Source organism: Rhinolophus ferrumequinum, chromosome 8 (assembly GCF_004115265.2).
Source record: "Rhinolophus ferrumequinum isolate MPI-CBG mRhiFer1 chromosome 8, mRhiFer1_v1.p, whole genome shotgun sequence".
Lineage (NCBI taxonomy): Eukaryota > Metazoa > Chordata > Mammalia > Chiroptera > Rhinolophidae > Rhinolophus > Rhinolophus ferrumequinum.
In genome coordinates this window covers 39,474,639-39,500,507 of record NC_046291.1, presented here as the reverse complement: position 1 = coordinate 39,500,507, position 25,869 = coordinate 39,474,639, and the positions used below count along the sequence as shown (strand labels likewise).

Sequence of the window (25,869 nt, the reverse complement as noted above, 5' to 3'; positions counted from 1 at the left end):
TGGAAATATGATTGAGGATTAGTTGTCATGGTAGCTAAAAAATAACATCTCATCAACAAAATGGAAAATTTGACCTCGGCAACTATGAATATGACGATGTAATAGCTCTATCTTGTATGTTTTTCACCCATCTCCCCAATAGACAGCACTCAGCACTCAGACTGCAATGAAGCAGCTAGGCATTCTGTACAGTTTGATAAAAATTCTCTAGATAGATAGATAGATAGATAGATAGATAGATAGATAGATAGATAGATAGATAGATAGATAGATAGACAGATAGACAGATACATAGATACATAGATAGATGGAACACAGCACAACATAATGTCCTAAATGAGCTTTGTGAGATATATGAAAATCTGAGTACAAATAATGCTAATACCATTAGATCACATTAAAAGTGACAGTTGTACAAATTTGCTTTCTTTTTAATGTGTTTCTTCCATGTTTGTTAAAGCATATTCAAATAACACATCTGGAAGTTTAATCCTAAAATAAGGAAAAAACAAAACAGTGGTACAGAAGAATTTAAAAGATTCATTGAGTTCACAAGGCATGCTAAAGAAATTTTAATAAAAAGTCCAAAAAGAACAGGAACATAATCTCATTATTTATTTTGAACAATAATCACAAACACAGGATTCTGTTATCTTCTTATGTTAGGTGAAGTGATATTTGCATCGCTTTACTAACCTGACTAGACAGAGTGGACAACATGGAATCCCAACCCAGACTATTCTCTATTTCAAAGTGTATTTCACACAAACCAGTAACAGGAAGCTTGAAATGTAATGTACTTTGAATGACAAAAATAAAATGTGGGCTAATTTTTCAGTGGAACTAAATGTTTTGTGGTATTCTTATTTGAAATAAAATTTTGCCAAGAGTTTGGTCAAAATGCCCTACTCTCCTTGGTATGTGCTGGTTTGGAGAAACAACATTGTTACCATCAATGAAATTACCGAAATAATAAACCATTTTTATCTGATATTAGATATATGACTATTTCTTGACGTAAATAGGAAAAATAATTTATGTGTGACAACTAAATTTTTATAACATTCCCATTCTATACACTTGTTTTTTCCCTCTCTTTCAAATGGACTGTGAGTTCAATGAGGGCAGGCACTGTGGTATTCCTACCGCTTTGCACAATACCTGGAACATAGTACATGTCAATAAATATTTGCTGAATTTTAATTAGAATGTGAAAGTTTTTTTAGTAATCATACCAGTAATTAATAGAAGAGTCTCTGAGAATCAGCACAGTAATAGCTGAAGATATGTGCAATGACTAACTCCATAGTAATGACTTTATTGAGTAATTTATGGAAATTTGTATTATTTTTTATGGTAACATGTATTCTTATCACATGTAAATTAAATATCATCAAGCCAAGGCAAATTTTATGTGATTCTCTTTTTTTTCTATGATGTGTTTTTTTCACATTTGTTTTATGCACTATAAGTAATTATCACAATATCCTTGATTTTATTACCATTCAATATTTAGTGCCAGAGGCTAATTTGAATTCAGATACAATGATCTACCCATGTGACAAAAAGGCTCTCCACCTTTGGTGATGTGGATGAGTGTTGGTTCTGCTTTGGGAAAAAAAGGCACTTGGGAAAGCTTCATAGGTAGGAATGTGTCATTCTTCGCAGCATCTAAGAATCTCAACTAGGCTAATGAGTGCCTGTTGTTCATGTTATATGTATAGAGTATATTTACAGGAATAAAGTATATTTCTGACAACTGGTGTAGAAACATTTGAAGTTACTTGCAACAGAAATGGAAAATTTAAAATTAAGCCTAGCCTCGGTGGTGGCTACATGGGTATTTTCAATTTGTGATAACTCATTGAGCAGTACATTTATAATTTTTGCATTTTTCTATATGTATGTGATACTTTAATTTTCCAAAAGTATTTTTTTAAAGACTAATTAAAAAGTTATTGTAGGGAAAACAGGATAAGTCTTCATAAGCTAAGCAAGCCACACAACCACATCCTGATTCTTTCTTCTTTATCTTTTAATCTAGCAATCTCACTTGTAGGAATTCTCCTGGAAGATGCACAACCATGTATCTGGAGCCATTAAGGAGTCAAAAAGAGACTCACAATTCTCTTATCTAACCCACTGACCAGAGTCCTCTACTTTTGTACAATACCTTACCAGCACTACAAATATTTTCTAGCACTAAAAATATTAACACAGTGGAAACCCTAACAGATTGTAGCCATTATTTCATTAATAATATCGAACAGGTTCTTAGAATTAGAAAGCAATATGGAACTAAAATTAGCTGAGTAGAATATTAGTTAAATATATGACCTCAATGGCTACTATATGAAATTATCTCAGAAATCAATATACAGTTATGCACCACATAATGATATTTCAATCAACAACAGACTACATATATGAGAGTGATCCCATAAGATTATAATGGGGCTGAAAAATTCCTATTACCTAGTTATGTCATAACCATTATGTCATAGCACAATGTTTGTGGTGATGCTGGTATAAACAAACCTACTGTGCTAAAAGTATAGCATGGACAATTATGTCCAGTACATTATACTTGATGATGATAACTTGATGATGATGTTCTTGGTTTATGTATTTACTATACTATATTTTTACTATTATTTTAGAGAGTACTCTTTCTACTTATAAAAACATGTTTGCTGTAAAACAGTAGGTCATGTAACTCTGGCAGCAGTCTCATACATCAAGTGTTTCCCTGTCTCTTGATTGCATCATTTTCTCTTGTGCTTGATTTAATTTTGCGTTGTCTTGTACAGTGACATGTTATACAGGTTTGTAGCCTAGGAGCAACAGGTTATACCATGTAGCCTAGGTGTGTAGTAGGCTATATCACCTAGGTTTGTATAAGTGCAGCTCTATGATGTTTGCAAAATGACGAAATTCATAACAACGCATTTCTTAGAACGTATCCCCATCATTAAGTGAGCAGTGCATGGTTGTATTAACATGTATAAGAAGTCTAACCTCCAGAAATTTTGCTTTGGTTCTTAACAGCGAGGACAACTTCTCTCTCACAGATCGTGAGAAACCTCCACACTGCCAGATCCAGCACCCTTCCTTTGGATTTCTGGGATACAATTACAGAGATACAATTGAGCTCTTCTAAGAACCCTTCTGATGGCTTCCACAACACTATATTCTCCTGTCTGCTTCCTTTCTGAAACCTTCACTCATTTTCTTACAACTCCAGCAGATTTTGCCCTTTCCTGAACTTACTCCAGGCTTATTCTCAAAAGTTCAATGTATTTTTTGTTCAGTGCTTATATATCCTATTTCTTAGCCTAATTATTTCAAGTGTCTACTTTGCAACTAAATTGTAAACTTCCAAAGGTTAAGAACCAAGGATTCTACTAAATTTATTAGTAAATATATAGATCAATTGCACCATAGCACTTGGCTTGGGACACAGAAGTCAGGCAAATATTTGTTATTGGCAAATTGATTATCAATGGGCAGCATTCACACAAATTAGTAAAAACATTTCTGTAGGTGATTAAATTTTTAACTCATTTGTAACCTTCATGGAAACTCAAACAAATGTTTTGATAAAATAATGTTACTACAGCAGGAAATATTTTCTTAGCAAATAAACATTTGCATTGTTGATCCTCATACTGAATATGTTTGGTTCAGATGTCTGGTCTTTATAGCTTTTAATTAATTTATAGGCCAGCTTATGCTCATCTACACACATGCTGTTACTTACATATCCAAATATCTATCGCTAGCTGTATTTCTCATATTGGGACTCTTTTAGTTGAATATATTTTTTATTTGTATTTCTACTTTCAGTGTTTAACATGGCACTTAGAATCCAGGGATCGAGGAAGCACTCAGTAATATTTGGTCAATAACTGTCTCATTAATTTTATAAGCAGTGGAGATATATAAAGTCAGGACAGAAAGCTGAATAACTAGAGGTGTTTCACTAATTGCTAAACCAGCATTATTTTTTTTTTCGTAAAAGTCATTTTTGGCTCTTGTCCTGTGATTAATTACTTTTGTTTTCATCTTTATGTAGATCCTCACTTACAAGTTTCCCTATTTTATCTCAAGTAAAAATTTTAGTTGGGTAAATTAAAAATTCACTGCAGCTCATCATGATAATCCTCAAATTCCAGGTCTGGGGGGGGAAAATCTTAAAAAAAAAAAAAAAAACAAGCAAATAAAAAAAAAAAAAACCTAAGTTTCTGCAAGATTGCATTATACTTTCATTAATTATTGCCTGCCACGGGTTTAGTCTCACTGAGGTCTCTAAGAATGCGACATTGAACAAAAATGGTTTTCATATAGTGTGGAGTGCTTTTCTTGGTGACAAAAACTACCTTCCTCCTTTTCTTTTCTCCTCTCTATCAGATACAATTAAAAGAGCTATGGATTGGGAGCCAGAAAACCTACGTTCTTTATCTCTGTCCAACATCCACTAAATCATTTATCTCTTGCAAGTCTGTTTCCCCATCTGTAAAATAAGGTTCTTAGGCTTTAGGTATGCATCAAATGAGTGACTGTACTTTGTGAACTGTACACTTCTTCTTAGATATAGCGTGGTATTATTACTTATAGAGACAAGAAACTACAAATAAATGTCAACTGAATATAGACCACTGGCCAGCACAGAAAACCTTAGCCTTGCCTCTGAGAAACTGAATCTCTTTTTATTTAGTGATTTGGTAACACCTAGTGGGAGGTTGGAGGATGAATGAGCAGGCCATTAGAAACTGATGGAAGGTTGAAGGTGACTATCTAAAAGAATAGCACATTGCACAGTTGGAAAAAGAAACATTATGTATCATGATGCAAGAACATTTTGAGCAACTGTTTGATATTTAACCATCATTCCCAATAAAACCAAATGATTTACTGATAACTTCATCTTCACATCATGTTAGCACCAACAGAGCAATAGGTGAAACAGCTGTTCTCAAATGACATCCCAGTATATGTAACTTAATTGATTAAAAGAAGTTGATTAAATGTTTTTTGCATTAAAAAATTGATGCATTAAAATAATGGAGGCATTAAAATAATTGAGGCAATAATAATAGTGGATGTATTGAGTCATGAACTATCGCAACCACCATCACCCCTTATATCCTAAACATATCACTTTAACCTGAAGCTACAGCTGCAGCTTTGCCTCCTTGTATCTAGTGTCAAAGATACAACATCCGGTTTCCTCTTTCAAGCTAACTCCTCTACTTTTACACCCCACATTGTGACTTTTTATATCCTGGTCAATTTTTATTGCCCATTCTTTCTGTATTTTCAATGTCGGCCTCTCCATGGGACACTTTCTTTCGGCTTATGGAGATCCCATCCTGTCACCTGAAAACAAACTAAGACAAAATTCCTCACTTCACTCTCCCTCTTATCTCAGTTATGGTTCTACATCTCTTCTTCCCCTCACAACTCAGCTTTTTAATGGATAGGAAAAGGAAAAAAATAGTCTATGTCTGCTACCTCTACTAATGTTAAATACTGAATTTATAAATAATCAATCAATTATTCCAAAAAATCAAGTTTCTAATAATAAATAAGATCATTCTACCTTCTATTCTATGCTCGAAGACATTAAAGTACAGATAACCCCGTATAACATGGTTCTTCTATAACACAGTTTCACTCTAACATGGTTTGAGAATTAGAGAAATCCCCGAACAAGACGGGGCGTAATAAGAGCTTTTAAGAGCAAAAGATATCTCATTTAAAATTTTTAATTTGAGCATGGATGTCATATCAGATTTGACTGCAGAATTTTTAAATTTGTTAGAATTTTAAATCCATTTTGTTCATGGAGTATGAAGTTCAGAGGATGAAGATATCTTGTCAAAAGGAAAACGCCCTCGGTTAATGGTGCTTAGTAGTGATGACAAAGAAAACATTATTTAATACATATTAATATTTTACACTTTTGGTGAAAGCTGCTTTAATAAAGATATTTCTCTTAATTATAAAAATATAATAGTATGTTGTTGTTGTTTTTTTTAATTTTTGGAACCTAACCCCCTTTTTTGTAATAGTTCTTTGTTTCCTATAATACGGATTCGCATAACATGGCATTTTTTAGGAACCTAACAACCGTGTTATACAGGGGTTACCTGTAGTTGTAATTTTCTGCAAAACACTGCTGACCAATATTTCTGAGAATTTCTTCGTGTATTTTTTTCCTATCTAGATACTATCCTCTTGCTCCTCTCTTGTCTCTTTCTGTTGTTTAAAACACATCCATCATTTATATTTTTAGTCTATCTCTTCTAAGAAACCAACACTTTCTCTCACAAGTGAATTGGATACTCCTATACCATTGTTTTCCATCATATTTATTATATTGTGTTTTAGTTATTTGTTCATAGTCCCCTCGTTACAGATGCCCCTTAAATACAGGATAAGGTGTTAATCCTCTTCGTCTCCCTATAGCCTAACTAAAATCACTATAAAAAAAATAGGTAAATTATAAAATTAACTTTTGTTTCTATTAAAGTTTTCTGCTATGTATATAAAAACATAGGCAAGATTGAGTAATGTAATTAGGCAACAATCTGATGATTAATATAGAGAAAGCACTCGATTTTGAACCATCAAGAGAAATAGATTTTGCTTGAATTATTAGTCACATTTACTGAGTACCTACTATATGCATTGCGTTGGATCTATATCTGACTTTCTTGGTTTTAAGAGAGTCTTTACATGGATTAATAAGTGAAACTAAAACAATAAACAATGCAAAAAAGATTCTATTAAGTGCTGAATGTGTCATAGAAGAGGGAAATGTAGTTTAGACAAAAAGAGCAGAGAGAGATGTCAGGGATAATCAAAAAGGTTTCAAAGAGGATGCACATCAGACCTGATTACGATGTGAAGGAATTGGATATGGGAAGGAGAGGATGGAACACAGATAAAGGAAATAATGGAGTGAATGCAAGGGAATGACTGCTCAGGAGCTCCCTTCTCTCAGACCTTCCCTCCCCGCTCATCGCTCATCGCAGCCCTCCACCTCTCAGGCAGTACATGGCAGGGATGTCTTCTAGTGCTCCCCTCAGATCCCCTAGTGCCTCCATCACAACACAGACCACACAGTATTATCCTTAATTTTCTTTTTCCCCATTAAACAAGCTCCTTGGGGGCAATGATTAAATATTTATTTCTGTATCATGCAGTAAAGTGCCGGGTAAACATTAGATATTTAGTAAATGTTTATTGAATTAATGAATAATGAAGAAGTGAAAGTAAAGGTCCCAGAGGTTGCATGGTGGGGAATATCCTCTGTAGAGAAGAAAGCAAGTTGAAATCACCATCACTTGATCAGAATATTATTTCTTTTAATAAAAAGTCAAATTTTCAGGATCATCTAAAGCAAATTCTAACGTCACTAACACACTTTTATAATGACTTTTGAGGATAGAATGAGATATTCCCCAAAGAAGTAAATTATTGTCAAGTGCTTTAAAATGGCCAAGTATATCTTCTTTATTGAAGAGTACATTAATCTAGAACCTGACAGGTTTCTTGCACTGGCATCTCTGATTTGAATGTGGATGTGAGTAGTTTTTTTCTCTTTTCAGGTTTTATATCTGAATTTTGTATGCACCTGGGTTAGACATGCACAATTGTAAAGACTTTTTTTTTTTTTTTTTTTTTTTAAAGGCTGTTTTCTGCCTAGAATGCCTGGGAATGAAATTCTAGTAGGATTTAGGGGCATAAATGTTCAGAGGATTCAGTCAGTACTAGACATATCAATGGAACAAATCAAACCTTCTAAAATTCAGATAAACACATACATATCTCCCAACAAACATTAATGCAAACAATAATAATGACTCAAGAACAAGTGTAAAGTAAAAAATCAAGAACAACTATGACAATCCCATGATCTACCTCTCAGGTAAAAGCCCATAACCTTTCAATTCTTCTTTCTTTTTCTTTTTCTTTTTTTTTTTTTTTTTCAGTAGGATGTCAGGAAAAGTAAGCAGTGTCTTCACTGCAAAGACTAATGTATTAGCTATAATAAGGACAACAGTCTTACTTATCTTTATCCGTAACAACAGGATACTGCTAACTTTTGATTATTCAAAAGAATAGCAAAAAGTATTTAGAGAATACTGACTCTTATGGTTGTAATAGGGTAACACAACAAATGACACATTTACATATTTTCTCTCTAATTGAAAAGTTCAAAATTAATCTGAACTCTACAAAATCTGCTGCCAAATTGTTGTGAATTCTTTTTTCACAATCTCCTTTCACAACAGTGTCTGGAAACATTGTTATAAAGCTATTGGCTAAAAAGCAGATCATTTTACAAAGTTATAAATTGGGAGTGGTGTTCCTTAAATAAATCATGGGTACATAACTAGAAACCTGGATCAGAGCCTCAAATCCTAATTTTAAAAAGTACAGATACATATTACCTACAGCGATTATGCATGATGCCTCAATCTACAGAAACATGTACATGAGATGCTTCACAGTCGTACAGCACAAATCTGATCTACGTGAATTGAGTTTATGTAAACCCTCTATGGTCATAGATTTGCAGAGCAAAAAGTGGTCCTGGATAATATATCACAGGTTCGGCAAAGGCGGAAACTGAGACCAGAGACTTTACATCACTTCTACAAAATCACCAACTTAGTTCATGACAGAGCTGCAATTAGAATGCAGATTTCCTGTGTCTTGGTCCAGTTTTAATTTAGAAGCTTTTCTTTAAAATTATTTCAACAATTCATTCATGAAAGAAAGTAACAGTCTATTTAGTTGAGGCCCTAATCTCTTTAAATGCATGTTTCTCTCTGTACAAGTAGAGAGTCTTAAAATATACCAGAAAGTAGACAGGCCTGAGGGATGATGGAACCTTCGTCTAAACACTTGGCTCAGATTGCTGTGGATATTTGTCACCAGTTTAAATTTCTAGCTCAAAGTCACCTTCTGACCCAGGGAAATGGGATACCATGCTACAAACAGGCGCTTAGAGCTTTAACTTTGATTTTAAGACAGGCTTCCTGATGAGAGATGAATAGGGAAAAAGTAATAATAATAGTGGGTTCAGTCTTCTGCCAGGAAGCTACATTTTTGCTTGTAGAGAGACTATAGTCCAATTATAGTAGAAAAATCACGTTTTGCTTTTCCATCTGTTCTCTCTATCCTCAAGTCAAAGCCTCTATTCTTACTTTTTTTCTACTTAATTCCTATTTGGGGGCTTTCGGAGGTTTCTAAACAGCTACATAGCAGGGTATTTTACTTTCCTCAATTCAAGGTTAAAAAACAACAAGCAACTTTACTTCCCTTCATTGTTATGAAGAGTCTTATAGTTCTTTGGATTATTAAACATTTAATTTGGATCCAGCTAAGTATTCATCACAGTAAAGGCATGCCAAATGAATAACACCAGCTTTATAGAAAGCTTTAAAGCTGATACAGAATTTCCACAGATATTATAAACTCATTTTGAAACTGTGAGATAGCAAAATGAAAAATAATCCATTTTATAAATGAGAATATTAAGGACGCAACATATTATATTTATAAGAAATGTATAAGAAAAGAGTCAGGACTTTATTCCAGTCATCTGACTCAGGGCCAGTGCTCTCTGGTCTCTGCCGCCATGTTGAGTTAGTAGAAGCTGAGTAACCTCACAGCTCCTTACTGTTCCTCATTGACTATCTAGGTGGAGTTCATGCCATCCCTCACAGAAACAATGACCAGGGTTCAAATAAGTCTGTCATGACACCAGTGAAATATCAGGAAAGTAAACAAATGGTTTCTGTACTGAACACAGTTTTACTTTTCTTGAACAACTGTACCTGAACCCAATGTGCAACCAACTGTCAAAATCATTATGTTACAAAAAAAAGAATAAAATTAAATGAATATATGTACTGCCAAGTTTGCAAAATGCATCCTAAGACCAAAGTATAACTTTCAGGGTTTTTGCCGGTTTGTTTTTACGGACTTACTTGGTGAATAATCAAGAGTTGAGCACAGGATTGGCCCAAGGGAAACATAAGCCAAAAAAAAAAAAAAAAAGTCTTGCCATCTCAAACCTCCTGATTATACCTCTCCTCCTCACCCCATTCTTCCCCAGGTGCTCAGGACTCACTGCTCCCCTTCCTGACTCCTATCAAACCTGGGCACTGTGCATGACCTGTTGAAAATTATTTCCGTTATGGAGAAAATAATCTATAATGGCCCAATCAGGGAATCCATCCTAAAAATACTAATAATATCTACTTTTCTTCAGTGCATACAAAGTGTCAAGAATTTTAATTTAATTCTTCAATATGCACATGAGAAAACTGAATCTCAAAGATCAGTAACTTGCAGATGGCAAAATCAGGACTCAAATGTTGGATTCCAAAGACCCACACTCTATTAACTGCTTATTGAAAGGAAAAGGAAAAGAGAAGTTCTAAATATAGAAATTGCTAAGTGCTAAAGGCTCTAAGTATAGAAAAAGGGTAATAGTTGGGAACTGAGGGAATTTCCCAGAATCAAAAAAAATCTCATTGCGAGACCATACCCGGTTCCTACTGCCTGTAGGCCTATAGAATACGATCTATATCTTTATCTATACCTATATACATATATCTATATATTGCCAAAAAATGAATACACATTTTAAGGAAAAAAACTATTAAAATTGTAATACCCAATATATACCAATAACAAAAGATGAATACAAGTCACATTTGACTTCTGCAATTACAAGAGGTGCTCAAAGTGGTTACCATCAGCGTCCAGACACTTCTGATTACGGCGAACTACTGCTTGAGCAACGTTGACCAAAGTGTCCACTTGTATACTTTTTTTTGGAACCCCCTGTCTGTATGTGTGTATATATAGACACACACACACATACACACACACTCTGTTAGCTCAAAAGAATAGAGATGTAGTACTGTGGTAGGGCTAATTCATTTATTCTAAAATGACTATGTTTTAGGAATATAGGGCTAAAAAAGATTAGAGGAATCAAAGAACAAAAATCAAGAGATATTCCAAACTTCCCCAGCCCCTTGAGGATTCTTTAAATAAATCCCACAACATGGAGGTCATGCGCCTTAGCTTGGAGCCTTAACATTTTAGTGTATTTCAATGCAGCTATCTGAGCCACCTGTTAACTGGAATCCTTGCATACCCACAGAGAAGCCTGTCCCCATGCTCTTAAGCCTTCCATACAATGCACAATCATAGGGTTCTAGCCTGAAGAGATTCAAAAGTCCTCTTCAAAAACAGTGGGAATTTAGTAGGTAAATTTCCCTTTTGATTATACTTAGGGAACTTTCAGTTTCTATTAGAATGGATTTGAAGTAATTCTAAGATTTTCTTGATTGTGGAACCCACCGAGGACAAGGACAGAATGTCCACAACTGTTTCGTCTGCCTAGTCACAGAATCCATATGGTACTGGGGTTTCCACCCAGAGCGACGATGTCAGCTGATTCTGATGGCAAGGGAATATTGAAAAGATCATAAAAGGCAAATTACCATATAAAGAGCTCGAATTACAAGGGAATAATATTATTAAAACTGTGCATTAGAATACTAACTAGAAGGGCATGTGTTTTGTATAAGTTACCTATGGAATAGGAAAGAAGAGGACACCAACAAGTAAGTTTTGATAGGAAATTGAGCAAGAAGAAAAAGCTTGTAATTTAAAGCAAAATTTAGGAAGGCGACATCCAAATGGCGCTGCAGTATGAGACCCTGATTCTCATGCAGAATACCGAGTGCCTGTCCTTGAAATAGAAAGGAGGTTGAAAGCATACTTTAAAATAAAAAATATTTTATTTCAAAAATAAAATAAAGTTCTATGTCAAAGCTGTTTTCCTAGAACTGGGTCTGTTCATTCATCTAGGACTTTAGTACCATTGCATCCATGGTACAGACGTAGAAGGGACACAAGGTTGCTCAGGTGAGTGTATCTCTGGCAAGTTTATGAAAGGTACTTATATGCTGAATATATCAAAATATCATGAAAAGAGTAATTTAATTATAATTTAAAAATACGAATTTAATTTTATTACCTCATCCCCCATGTACTTAAACACTGCTAATGTAACTTTGTATTCCCTGATTTATCGCTATGGAACTAATTCTGTTTCAATTTTGCCTCATTCTCTACATAAAGAAATCACCTCTCTTATAAAAAAAATTAAAACAAATCGATTCTAAGTACCCTGAAATCTTCTCAGGCTAATGAGAACGCCGTTGGTTCAGGAATTTATTAATTGTTTCTCAGCAAAATCCAGTTCAGTTTTACTGTGCGTAAGAGAGAAAAAAATAAAAGCACAGACAAACACATGCCTAATCTCACCAGTAGAGATGAAGATTTAAGTGGAAAAAGAGAAAGATTGGAGAAAGAAGGGAGATTTTTTTGGTGAATGCTCAGAAAGACATAACACTTGGAGCACCTTAAGGCTTAAACACAAGCTCCCTAAGAGAATGTTCAGTTGTTCCTCTTCATTGGCCCCAAGTCTCTTCTTTTTTTTCCAGTACAAACTCATGTAAAAGGAAATTCTTATATTAGAATCACTTATTAGCCCTGGAATAGCCAGTGCCCTTCTGCCCTCTCAAAAGAAAGTACAAGCCTTCTTTATGAAACTTCCAAGGTTTTGTGTTTGTAGTCAAAGACCAGAAAATTGCGAACTTATTTTTTTGCAGTTTATCTTCCTATGATAACCAGTTAAATTCACTGTCCACCAATCCATCCTATCAGAAATTCTAGCCAATCTTGTAGCACTAACATGAGAAATATGATGTCCTGAATTAAACTGTAACTTAACCATTTCTTTCATTTAAAGCTCTGGGAAAAAAATGATTAAGGAAAGATTTGAAAATACTTTCAAACTAGCATAAAGGAATCTAATAGGTTCTTCTACCTCAGGAGCATATAATAAGCATGTAACTGCTATTTTTAAGGTCAGTGAAAATATTTAATCTCTACAAATACATTGTATTTGCTATGGAAACCATCCATATTTTTAGAATTTCATAATAAAATCTAAAGCTGATGGCCACAGAACCACCATATTAAGTAGCTGAGATTTAATTCAAGGAATTCATAGCTACAAATTATCTGGTAAAATTCCATGTGCATACCTCCTTCCAAGTCAAACCTATCATTTTACTGAAGTTTGAAAAACTAAGAAAAGTGCAGTAAAGTAAGGAAAGTCTGATTATGAATCATATGCCTACATCCTACATCAGTTTCTGCTTTCTGGAGTCAATTTCACAAGACTCTCCTGTGAGTGAGTAAAGGGAGTGAAGAAACCGGCAGCCTTTGGAAAAATAAAGAGACTTGCTGCAAAGTCTGGGAAAAGATGGTCACCCCTCCTACTGTATCCAAATAGTCCTGAGAGCTGCCTCGTAAATCCCTGAGCAGCGAAGCAATTCCTCTCATTCCAAATGCAACCCAGAGCAATGCAGTGTGGAAAGTAAGCTTCCAATTTTTATTGGAGACTTTTATGACTATCATATTTTCAGAAAGTAAACTCTGAGACAGAGCTGTTAGACAGGCATGTGGTAGCACTGGGGCATGGAATGGATCCTGCTTGGCTTGCTCACATACTGGGAACAATTGCAGAGAAGGAAATGTGTGTGGTGGTGTGAAACAGGAGAAGGGGGAGTGATGTTTCAAATCACATGGCCATTAGAAAGTCTCCAATGGAAAGAGGTTTTAGTTTCTTCTGTTTTTTCCAGTAGTAAATCTACACAAGGAGACAATACAATAAAACTCTCCTATTTGAATAATAAACTTTTTTAATAGGCTTAAAATATAGCCCATTTAGTGTTTGATAAAAATATTGATGTGTTGTCAAAATGACCAGAATGTAGATAAAATTTGCATTTTAAGTTTCACATTAAAGTTTAATCTCTTTGAGAGCATATATTGTTCATTTTTTTCCATAACATCTAAGGTTTTGGTTTCCATAATCACCTTAAGAGCATTTATTATTATAACCATATTATTAAATAGTAATGGAGTAACAATATCAACAATAGTTTGATGAGGTCCTACTATTGGTTAAGAGCCATACTACTATGCAGGTGATTTGTAGACATGATAGTCTTCATGATAATTATTTAAGGTAGATATTACTATTTCAATTTTATAGATAAAGAAACAAAGAAAAAACAAGAAAATTGCCCAAGAATATGCAAATATAATTTGCAAAACCTGAATTTGAAATCAACTCATACTTGAATAAATAAATGGTGGATTTCTTTAGATTTTTAAATATTTTAAAAATAATATTCTCTTAGCATAAAGGCATGGAATAACTATTACGTACCTAATATATAAAATAAATTCATGACATGGAGGGGAACCTGGAAAGTAGAGGTAAAAAAAAAAGGAAAAGTGTGTGTGTGTGTGTGTGTGTGTGTGTGTGTGTGTAGTGGGAGTATAGTGTGTGTGTAGTGTGTGTGTGCATAGTAAGGAATAACTCCTTATTTTGAGGTAAAGAATGACAGCTGATGTGACTGAAATTCTAGAAATGGGCCATATCATGGAAGGTCTTGTATGCCATGCTCAGGAGCTTGCACATCATTTTTCCTTCAAGTTATGGGAGTCAATCAAGGTTTTAAGGAAGGTAATGACATGATTGGATTTTAGTTATATATCAAAATGGCAACAGAGGGAATCCATATGAGTATATGTCAGGTGGGAAGTGGCCAGCTGGGAGGCAAGGAGATTGATTTATATGTTATTGCAACAATCCAGGGATTAGTGCAATAATAATGAGAACCAAAACTTAAGTATTTGTAGTAGAGAGGGAAAAGTATATTTGAAAAATATTTAATAGGTTAAATGATAGAATTTCATGACTGACTGGAATTTTGCTTGAATAATCAGGTATGGTGATGTTGCCATTAACTGATATAAGGACTACATAAGATGATCCTGTCTTGGAGGGAAAATGAGTTGAGTTTTGGATACACTGAATTTGAAGTGGTATGGCCCATCCAGTGGGAAGTTGGGTATTCTGAAGTTCATATGGAAGGTTGGGGTTGGAGAGAGAGATTTGAAAATTATCAGTATTTAGGTGTAGAGCAAAGCCTGGGGAGTGAATATGATTCCTAGATGATCTAGGAAGAGAATATACAGAGTGGACCCTTGAACTAAATCCTGTGAGAAAACAAAGTGCTAAGGGATATAGGAGGAAGAAGAGCCCATGAAGCTGAGAGAGAAAGGTCAGGTAGGTAGAGAGAGAACCTTCAGAGAGTAGCCTTTCAAAAAAGCTGAAGTGATCAATGATATTAAATAAAGGAGAAAGGCCTAATACCCTGATTCCCCGAAAATAAGACCTAGCCGGACAATCAGCTCTAATGCATCTTTTGGAGCAAAAATTAATATAAGACCCAGTCTTACTTTATATTATATTATATTATATTATATTATATTATATTATATTATATTATATTAAAATAAGATCGGGTCTTATATTAATTCTTGCTCCAAAAGATGCATTAGAGCTGATTGTCTGGCTAGGTCTTATTTTCGGGGAAACACAGTAAGAGGTGAAAGGAGCCCAGTGGAACATCACACATGTCAGTCCTTCTCTTACTAGACTGCCTTAAATAGAATGGAGGGGCAAAAATCAGAGTGCAGTGGGATGAGTGAGGACATGGAGGCAGAAAGAAAACGATGCTGCTCCTTTTAAGCAAATGGACTGAGAAGAAAGAGAGGGCGGGAACCAGACAGGCCCGGAGAGAGAGCTGAGCTTGTGTACGGGCCAAGGGGAAAGAGCCCACAGAAAGGAAGTACTTGAAGTTATGGAAAAGAGAGCATGACTGATGTAGCAGTTCCCCTAGGAAATGGAGAATGAACGAAATACAGAAGAACCAATCCAGAAGGTCCTTCAAAACAAATTCAATGATTTGGTGAAAGCCAAACATAGACCACTAAGGTTTGTATCTGTGATGACTGAAATTGTATTGTAATATCACTTTCTGTGTCTCATTTAAGTGCTCGAAAAGTACCTTCGGGTAACGTTTCCAAATGATCCTCCTCAGAGTCTCATTGGATTGACAGGGGTGTGTACAATTTGCCCAATTTCAGAGGAGGACCCAAAAGTTCAGTGAGGTTAAAGGACTCTCTTCAGGTTGCAAAACTGCTAAACAACAGAGATGGACTAGAACCCAGGTGTTCTCCCAGTGATGGCTGGACTTGAGCTTACTTCACTTACTAAAATTTGTATACTACAAGGCTATGATGCTTGTGGTGAGCACTGTTTCCACCGAGAATACAGTCTGTTGTCATATTGAAACTGAATTTATAATTCTGATTGAGCAGACGCCCCCAAAAAAAGGAAAAGAAAAAAAAGAACAGGACTGTCTTTATTCCTTCCTATATTTAAACTTTAAAAAAGAGCTTACAAACATTTTTGAGTTTGAACATCATACAAGAAAGCTGTAGAGACAAACTTCCATTAATATATTAATATTAATTTATTAATAGTGTTAACATTACTATCTTCTCTCTAGAAGTCAACATGCGAGTAAAGAAAATGTTGTGCTATTATAATTTCCATAATACATTGTTCCTTAACGAATATATTCAGTACAAAATGAAACCACCTTGATTTCTTTCAAAGGGTTAAGTTTTAAACATAATAAAATAAAAACACTAAGGCCACCAATATGGTCACAATTTTAAGGCAAAATTTTCCATAGGGTACACTTACCTCCCCCATGCAAATGCCAAGAGTAGATACTCTTTTAAATACTGAATATAACAGTTCAACAATTTTACATGAAATTGAGATGAAATTTACGTGGAAAGAAAATTAGAGGAAAACTCACTTGTAAATATCTTCCTAACAATTCCATTTTCTTATATAAAAACTTGTGCTTGCCCAAATTTATATCATAAATCAATTAATAATTAACAATTTTTGTTTTTTACCCTAACATTACTATATCTCTCATATGTAAATCTAAACTTTTCAATGTTGTGATCCAAGAGCAAATAACACTAAGTCACTGATCCATTTTTAAATATTTTATGAATTCCATATAAGGCCAAGTGATGATGCATAAATTATCCTTGAGGTAGGAGCAAACTGTTTGATTAAAAAAAGATTTCATTCTGTGGCCACAGATTAACATGATTCCAATCTTCTAAGTCCCAGATCCTCAAAACAAAGTTTTCTCTTTCTGTTTTTACCTCATAACCTGAATTATGTGCATTTCTAGAATGCTCAACACAATGAATTTCAGGGCTGCAGTGATAGTGCTAAAAGTGTGAGCAGCAGGAAGTAAAAGCAAGAAGAGAAAATGAAAACTACATATTCACCTTGAAATAGGATTTTATAACTTGTGTCCTTTGTATGGAATGATTCACCCACCCACCAAGAGGAGGAATTTCGCCTTGATTTTTCCAGAAATGATAGTGAATTTGTAACCGTTTATGGACAAACTTTAATTAGGTAGCCTTACAAGTGAAAGGAATAACTAGAAAAGCAAATTATTATCAAAGTCACAGTATATAGCCTTGGAACAGGAGGCCAAATGGTCTACATCAAGATCAAAAGCATGTTAGGCAGAGATTTAATACAGTGGTTCACCAATATAAATCAGTATCACCTAGAAAGTTTCCCAAATCCCATTCAAACCAACTAAATTGGGATATTTGGAAAGGAAGGAACCTAGAATCTATATTAGTAACCAGCTCTTCAAGTGGTTCTTTACACAGCCAGCTTAATACTTATTTGTCAATTGCTTACCAACTAACCTAAAGAATCAGGGTCAAAACACAATATACATTGTGTTTGTCAATATAAGGCATTCACTATACCTATTGGTCTACCAATCTATATACATGCATATACACACACACACACACACACACATATATGTATGTATATGTGTGTATATATATACATACATATATATGTATGTAATGTATATATGTGTGTACTCTTCAAAATAATATATGCATACATATGTATGCATATATATGTGTATATAAATATGTGTGTGTGTGTGTGTGTGTGTGTACTCTTCACTTTAGTTTGGATAAAAATTATAAGTACTTCTAAATTTATGTGAAGAGAATAAGGAAACAAAGAATTGCTAACTAACATTTAAGAGCCATCCAGTGTTCTTGGCTTCGTAATCTACTCAGAAGTGAATAATAACCAGGGTAGATCTGGTCACTCAACTACATTTTTTTGTCCACTGAAACCAGAAGATCTATTCCATTGAAAGTGGCCGACACTTATGCTTATTGTGGTCGGGACTATAGTTGCCCCCTGATAGCTATTCTCCCCTTTACATCCTACATAACAAACATAACCCTGCTTAGTAGAGGACATTGCTTGGGCCACCCAGCTGAAAGACCACATTTCCTAGTTGCCCTTGTAGCTTTGTGTGTCCATATAACTAAATTATGGCCAACTACAAGTAAGTTGAAATGTTATAAAAATTTAAAAATCTCCATTAATCACAGCCTTTTTCTCCTGTCCTCTATACAGATGCCTGGAAAAGTAAATGCAATGGCTGGAGCTTCAGCAGTCATCTAGCACCATAATATCAGGATTTTACCCTGGGATATGAGAGTAGAGCTATAAGAGACTAAATCCCTGATGACTTTGTGGAGCCATATACCAGTCTTTCAGCACCTTTATATGAAAAGGTTCTTTCATATTAAAAAAAAACAACAACAAAAAAACACCTTTTCTTTGTTTGTTTAAACTACTGCATTCTGCTATGCGCAGCTGAACCTAGATTAAAATATTTACTATAAAAGTTTGCATGTACTACATGATCGAAAGTATCTTATCATTTGTCAATATTAAGAGTTTAAAATAATTTATGAGTGAACAAATACCTTAAGCTACGTGTTCCTATTCTCTACCTCTTTTAAAACGATCCCATCCAAGTACTGCTGAGTCTTAAGCATCCACTTCTTCATATTTGTATTTTAATGATGAAATAAATGGCAGGCATAGTATATAATAAAAATGCAGGAGACCATGATATAGAAAGGATTGTGGGCCTCTCATCTCCTAGTAATGAGAAGTTGGCTTGGGTCCAGGATATCAGTGTAGGGTTGCAACAGGAGGGTTGCAAATTTAGGGTCCATGAGCCAGACTTGGCACTCAGATAAATTGTATTTGGCTTATGCAATGCTTTCTGAAAATGTTAGTTTCAAATGCTTTAAAGTGGGTATGCATCTTCAGTTCTCCACAGGTCCATCAACACTTGTTGATGCATTAACACTCTCTTGCTTTTCTTGCTTATGTTATCTGCCTGGCCTCTGAAAAGCATTGACATTTATACTCAATGGAAATAAAATGGTACATTTCTGCACCTTCCCTTCCCTCCATTGCTCCTCTGTTACTGAAATCAATGATTGATAACAAAGATTATTTTCTAAGATTAAGTATATCCACTTCTAACAACAAGATGCTAGGTGTTAGAGCTTTATTTAGGAATATAAAAATTACTATAAATGGACTAGTGTTTTCTCCTACAAAAAAAGAAATGGAGCCTTTCAAAGCATCCCCTACCACACACACACACGCACACACACACACACACACACACACACACACACACACACAAAACTCATGAAATGCAATTTTGTCATCTTAATGCTGATTTCTGGTACTTAACAGTTTCATCTAAAGTTAGCCCAACTCCCAAACTATCTCCTTTCAGTTGCCACAAAATTAAACAATCAATTCAATTCTTAAAATGTTGTGAGAAGTAGTAATGATTTTGGCCTAAAAGGCCTAAAACTTTATTTACTTCCTTTAATCTCATTACTCATCAGCATTTCTATCAGGGAAGCACTATACTTATGTTTTACATTTCCAGTAAATAACCACAGTCAAATAAAGAAAAAAATATACCTTGAAGTCTTAAAAACAAAAAAGAAAACTTTGTAAATATGCACTTAGATGTGATAACAGGCCTCTACATTTCCAAGGGGTCATATTTGTACACAAAGTCAGTATCATATTATATGACTTAGTTATAGCTAACGTTGGGGAAAAAGTACTTGTTTTGCAAGTATGCCAAAGCATCTACCTAAGTTTATTCTTCCTCAAAGCTAAAATCACATGGAGTTTCAAAATTCTGACCCTGTTATTAAACTTCTGACAAGCCTGAATAGGGAAATAAAGTATTGACAAATATCCATACAATATAAACTAAACCAAAATATGTACAATAAGTAAATGCAATACAAGTTAGGTAGCTCTGAATTCTGAAATTCTTTCCTGTATTACCTTTAATTAGGACCATAACTACTTTCTTTTGCTATTGAAATTTATCACATATATTCTCTTAGTTTGAGTTATAAAATAGAGGAATTTATTTTTTGCAATATGTATGCAAGTGATTGCTCTTTTTGTATAAAATCTGATATTTGGAATTCCAGTTTCTGTACTAGTTGGTTATATTGAGGGGAGAGAAGTTGGTATGGAGTAGGGGACATTTTTGCACCAAGCATCACATTCCTAACATTTATGTAAATTAGTATTGAGAAAAAATAAACTCTGACCACTTTTCAGAAACAAACTACAGAATAATTACTACTATTTGAGAAAATCTTTTAACACATAGCCTATTCCATAATTTATCAAACATACCTTCAGTTTATTCACATGTTCAAGTATTTTCATACATTATCAAATTATTTATTTTAAAATATATTAACAAGGAAAGTTGTAGTAATTAAGTTTTAAATTAAAATTGGTTATTTGGTGGGGGAGGGAAGTCAACTGTTCCTTTTATAATCAGAGTTTCTATTTCTACTGTAATTTTCTGTATTTCCCCCCCTTTCCGGACTTCTACTTCCTATTCAATTATCTTCCCCACCCTTCCAAACAATGAATGTTTTTCTCACCATTATAAAGAAACTCCATAGTTTTAACTGTTATAAATTACTTGATTTTTTACAACAAAAAGTAACATAAAGAGTTCCAAGATTTTAGAAAGTGCCCCCTCTATGGGACTCTGGACAGACTGTTGGGTATTCATCCAAATTTTTATTTTCACTCTTTAAGTAATTTTTAGAACTTGTAGTCTCTATATTAATTTTATAAACATCATCAGAGCAAAACCACAGAGAAGCAGGTATTAAAATACACATACACACACACAAATATATATGTAAAAACAGTAACAAAAGTTTAATACATGTGCTTAGTTTTAAAAGCTCAAGTTTGATGTTAAATAGTTATGAAAATCTATGAGGACCTATTATAAAAGAGTACGTGTCTGTATTTGAAATTTCAGCCCTAGAGTGTAGGAATTTAATAATCAGTGTAACAAATTTAAATATTTTCTTATATTCTATAGTAGCCATGCATTTTTGCTTAACCATACAGTATCACCCAACCCTAACATATGCAAATTGCAAAAGAAAAAAAATTAGTAACCAGGCAAGATTTGTCTTAAATAAAAAGAAACTTGCATCTAAAGGATAATGTCCATACATATACTCAGTGATAAATAAATTATATATAAGGCATGCCGATTTCCTGCTTCCACCATCCAACAGGGAACCATCACTGTCCTGATAATCAAGTCAGTAGGGTGGGAAAATACCACTGTTTAAGAAATCTGGCTCCAATCAGCCTCTGTCCATGGAGAAATAAAGGAGACTGTCTCTCAGGAAGCAAAAGCGATTTTAAGATCACAAATGCAAATGGAAAGAAGTGAAAAGTCTGTAAAGAGAAAAGAATAAGGAGCCAAAGACAAAGAAAAATCAATTATCAGACTGGCTACAGAGGTTTTTCTAAACAAAGAATTTTATGAAGCAGCTGAAGTTCCGTACAAAAAAAGACTCCACCCTACCCAGCTTCTGCTGCGACTTTTCCTCGCTCTGAAAAACCAGCCCACAGAGCAGAGCTCCTCTAACTGAAAGCGCCTTTAGTGCTCCGTTTTAAGCATTCTTCTTTTCTTTTAAACTTCCAACTCTCTAGATTCAGGCAAAAGGACTTATCCTAGGTTTCCCCAGAAATATTCAGTAGTGTACTCTTCCCAGGGCAGATGAAGAAGCTGCGAACTTACAAACATCCCTATTGTCTTCTAAGCCGTTTCCAGGTGCTGTCAGCCCCCTGCTCAACTTCAAACCAGAACCTCCTCTTCACGCTCTTCCTGCGGCTTAACATTCCACCTATTTCCCAAACCTAGTAATAAACACCACAAGCAAAGCAAAAGGCCAACTCACCATCCTCGTCTTCTTCCTGGGCTTTTATTGAGACAAATTGCACTAATAAAACAGTGAGAATGAGGAGAGGTCTTGCTTCCACCCAGTTTGCCATCATGTCTAAATATTAGACATGTGGATCCTCTTGGGAGTGAAAAGTAGATTCTAAGGTTATTGTAGCACCATGAAGTCAACTGCGGGCTCTTCTTTCAGCACCAGCCCCAGGGCAGCCTCTGCAAACCCCCTTTTTCAGCACCAGCTCCAGCACAGACTGCGAAAACTTTTTTCAAGCGATGCAGCTTTAAATAGGAAGAATGCTGCCTCCACTTCTTTTCCTGCCCCTTTTCAGCTTGTTCAGGCTCATAACCATCCAGTGTCTGCCAAGCAACGGTCTGATTGATGGTAAACAACCAAATCAGAACACACGCCTCTGTGCCTTAAACTGTCCCTATTTCATTTATGTTTTAAACATAAATGGAGCTTAATCACAGAAACAAACATTTGTTTCTCCTATTTTATTTCATTTAAATAGCCTGTTAGAAGGAATGAGTCTTTATTCTCCCCTCCCTAACCTTTCCCCCAGACACACACCCCTTAACTTTTTCCCTATAAGCTGAAAAAGACATTAGGGAAGAAATACAGCCTTTTAGCCTAGTTTTTGGCATCTAGAAAATTCAGGACTCTTGTCCACCTTAAACTCTCAAAGGATCAAATTTTAACCCATTCTTTTGACTAAAGAGGAAATATTCATGTCCCCCTGCCAGATTCTGTTTCTTTTCCCAGATTCTGGAAGGAGACTATTAAAACTGTGCTCAGGTAAAGTCCAGGTGAAGAAATTGTTTTACACAAATAAATGTGTAGTGTATCATACTTCGAATTAAGACCCTATCCTTATGTCTCCATCTGTCGTGTAAGGAGGACACATCTTCAGATCCCAGAGAGTTTTATTATGTAGAAAACAATCTACTCTGCTAGTGTAAAGGAACAGGAAGTACACTGCCTTTGGGTGCAGAAAGCTTTGCTTCAAACACCAGCTCTGCCACTCAGCAATTTTGTAAACACAAAGTCCTTTATCTCTGTGCACTCCAATTTTCTCATCTGAGTAAAGGGCTTTGCCCTGACCAGCGTACAGGTTTCAGTGACACTAAAATGAGTAATATATTATTAACTAAGTTCCAAATTGCAAAGCGCTACATAAAAGTAGATAGTGGTGTTATTATCCCTAAACCAGCTTTTCGGGGAATATGGTCGTCCCAGTTGCACATGCCATTTAAGAGCAATATCCATGAACTTCTGTTCCACATTCACGCTGGCCAAGATTTTAATGACCTCAGAGCATTCTACATAATCTAATACATTTGCTACCTTGAGCCCACCTAAAATCAGAATTGCTGTTCTATACAATACAGGGGAGTCAACTGCTGATAGTACCTGCAAGGAGCAGGTACTCTGCACTGTGCTAAGCACGGAGAGGGCGAGGATGACACCAAAGTGCAAGGCATGCCCACTGCTTTCAAGGAACACATGTAGACGCTAAGAAAATAAGCATGAAACAAAGAAATACAAGCCCCAGCATATAGTGCGAGATGTATTGAGCTCAGTGGAAATTCAGAGAAAGGAAAAGAATATAGGATGAGATTAGGTTAAGTTATGCATTATTACCACTTTCCTTAATAGAAGAAATCCAAGAGGCTTTGAATCCTAGCTTTGAAATTAGTATCTCTAGAGAAGTATTCCAGAAGAGATCAGCTTTCCAAGTAAGCAGCTCTAACCCCATACCTCTCATTTTCACTTAGACACGTCTCATTTCAATTACTTCTGTCACCACCACACTGTTCCCCAGGGGTGGTGGCCTGCTCCCATTAAAATGAATGGGCTAAGTAAGGATCAAAAATCACCCTTCTACTAATTTTTTCTAGAATACCTAAAGGAACAGCACTTGAAAACACCTTGCTAGATATTCAAAAAGAACATCATGGAAATAAACACAGAAAGAAATTATTCTCTAGCATGCCAGACATAAACACCCCAATACCAAAGGGATAACACAATTTTCAGGTACCTTGTGTGGAATCTCAACTGAAGTGCTGAGACAAAGGGCATTTATGGAGAATCTACATCTCTCAGAAAATGTTCTAGATGCTGAGGATACAAAGATAGATCACAGGATTTGTAGAAGAATCAGTGTACATAAATGCTCAGTGCTTGCTCGACCAGTATCTCATGCAGTATCTGTTACTAAAACAGTTATTATCAGCTTATCAATACAGTTATTTTAAATTTAATTGTGAACACAGTCTTTATAAGAAAGATAAATAACATAAGTCAAACTCTCACAGTTCCCTCCAGTTTCAGGGTCCTCTTCCCGGCTACCAAAATCTCCTGGTATGAATAGGGGATAGCAAACATTTGCAGGAGAGCTGAGATAAATTATTCTCTCTTGTGTTTGCGAGCTTTGCTACTTGGGCTTTTCCTCTATGTTTCGCTGTAGGATCCGACATTTAATTTGGAAAACAGGTATTGACGAGGTGTGTCTATCTAATAGATGTGGCTGAATTCAGAAGAGAGAACTAGACCATTTCTTAGTCCTTGAATAACTGACTCCAGGCCTGAGTGCTTGAGTGTGGAGCTCAGAAATCTGTAGCAATTCCAACGAAGCCCAACCCAAGTGTACATATAATAATATGTGCCTCGTGGGGAATTTTTACCAGTCCTATTTTTCACAGCAACCTGGAAAGGTATTTATTATTTTTCTCAAGTCATATATAAGGAATTACGGTTCAAAGCAGTTTACTTGCTCAAGTTTGCTCAGCTAATAAGTGGTAGATTTATGATCCTATTTCAGAGATATCTAACTCCAAACACTTGGTCTCATTGCTTCCAAAGCTCTTAGATTTACCCATAACACCAATACTTCCAACCTCAGAGGAAAAGGTGTCCTGGTGCCCCTTAGGGTTGATCCTTCCCTCCGCACAACACTTTTTTTTAATTAAAGTATAATTGACATATAATATTATATCCCTCTGCATTCTTTATCACTTCCCTCTACATTTCCTTCAGGACATTACTCTTTCAGTCTTCTCTCTTTCCTCAAAAAATAAGCGAACAAAACAGGTTTTCCTCAACTCTATATTTTCTAGTCTTTCTTTCCTTCTATTCCTTCACCTCCCAGTTATACTTCATCTGAGTGTCAGGATATCACCACCAGACATCAATACCCCTTTGCTGATAAACCCAAAGATCTTTCTTTTTCTCCCTATAGTGTCTGATACTCTTGACTACTCCCTTTTTGCTGAAACTCTTTCCTCCGTGGCTTCCTGGTCCCACATACTCCTCTTACACCCCTTGCTTTTCTGGTCAAATTTCCTTTGCTAATTCCTCTCAGAAAGTTATTGTGCTCACCACTGTTGCATTATCAGCTTTTGTCCCTCCTTGCCCGTGTCTTGGGCTATATTAACTATTAGATCCCCTGACAGTATTTCTATTTATATGCTAATGACTTCCTCTCAGGGCTTTCCTCCCAAGTTACACTCCTGTATTTCTAAGTGCCTGCATTGAAATGAAACTCAGAATCCAAAATGAAACCATTATCTTCCATTGTTCTTTATGCTAATTAACACTACTACCATCATCCTCGTCCCAAAGATCAGA

The 25,869-nt window shown here is 35.3% G+C and overlaps 1 protein-coding gene across 1 annotated transcript in view; it reads right to left on the bottom strand.

Moving 5' to 3' along the window:
- The window catches only part of COL5A2 (collagen type V alpha 2 chain), a 134,669-nt gene extending 112,330 nt beyond the window's left edge, over positions 1-22,339 (bottom strand). The window contains 1 exon segment of the mRNA XM_033112503.1: positions 22,240-22,339. Coding sequence (XP_032968394.1) covers positions 22,240-22,336 — 97 coding nt within the window. The 5' untranslated portion in view covers positions 22,337-22,339.
- Between the last annotated feature and the right edge of the window lie 3,530 nt (positions 22,340-25,869).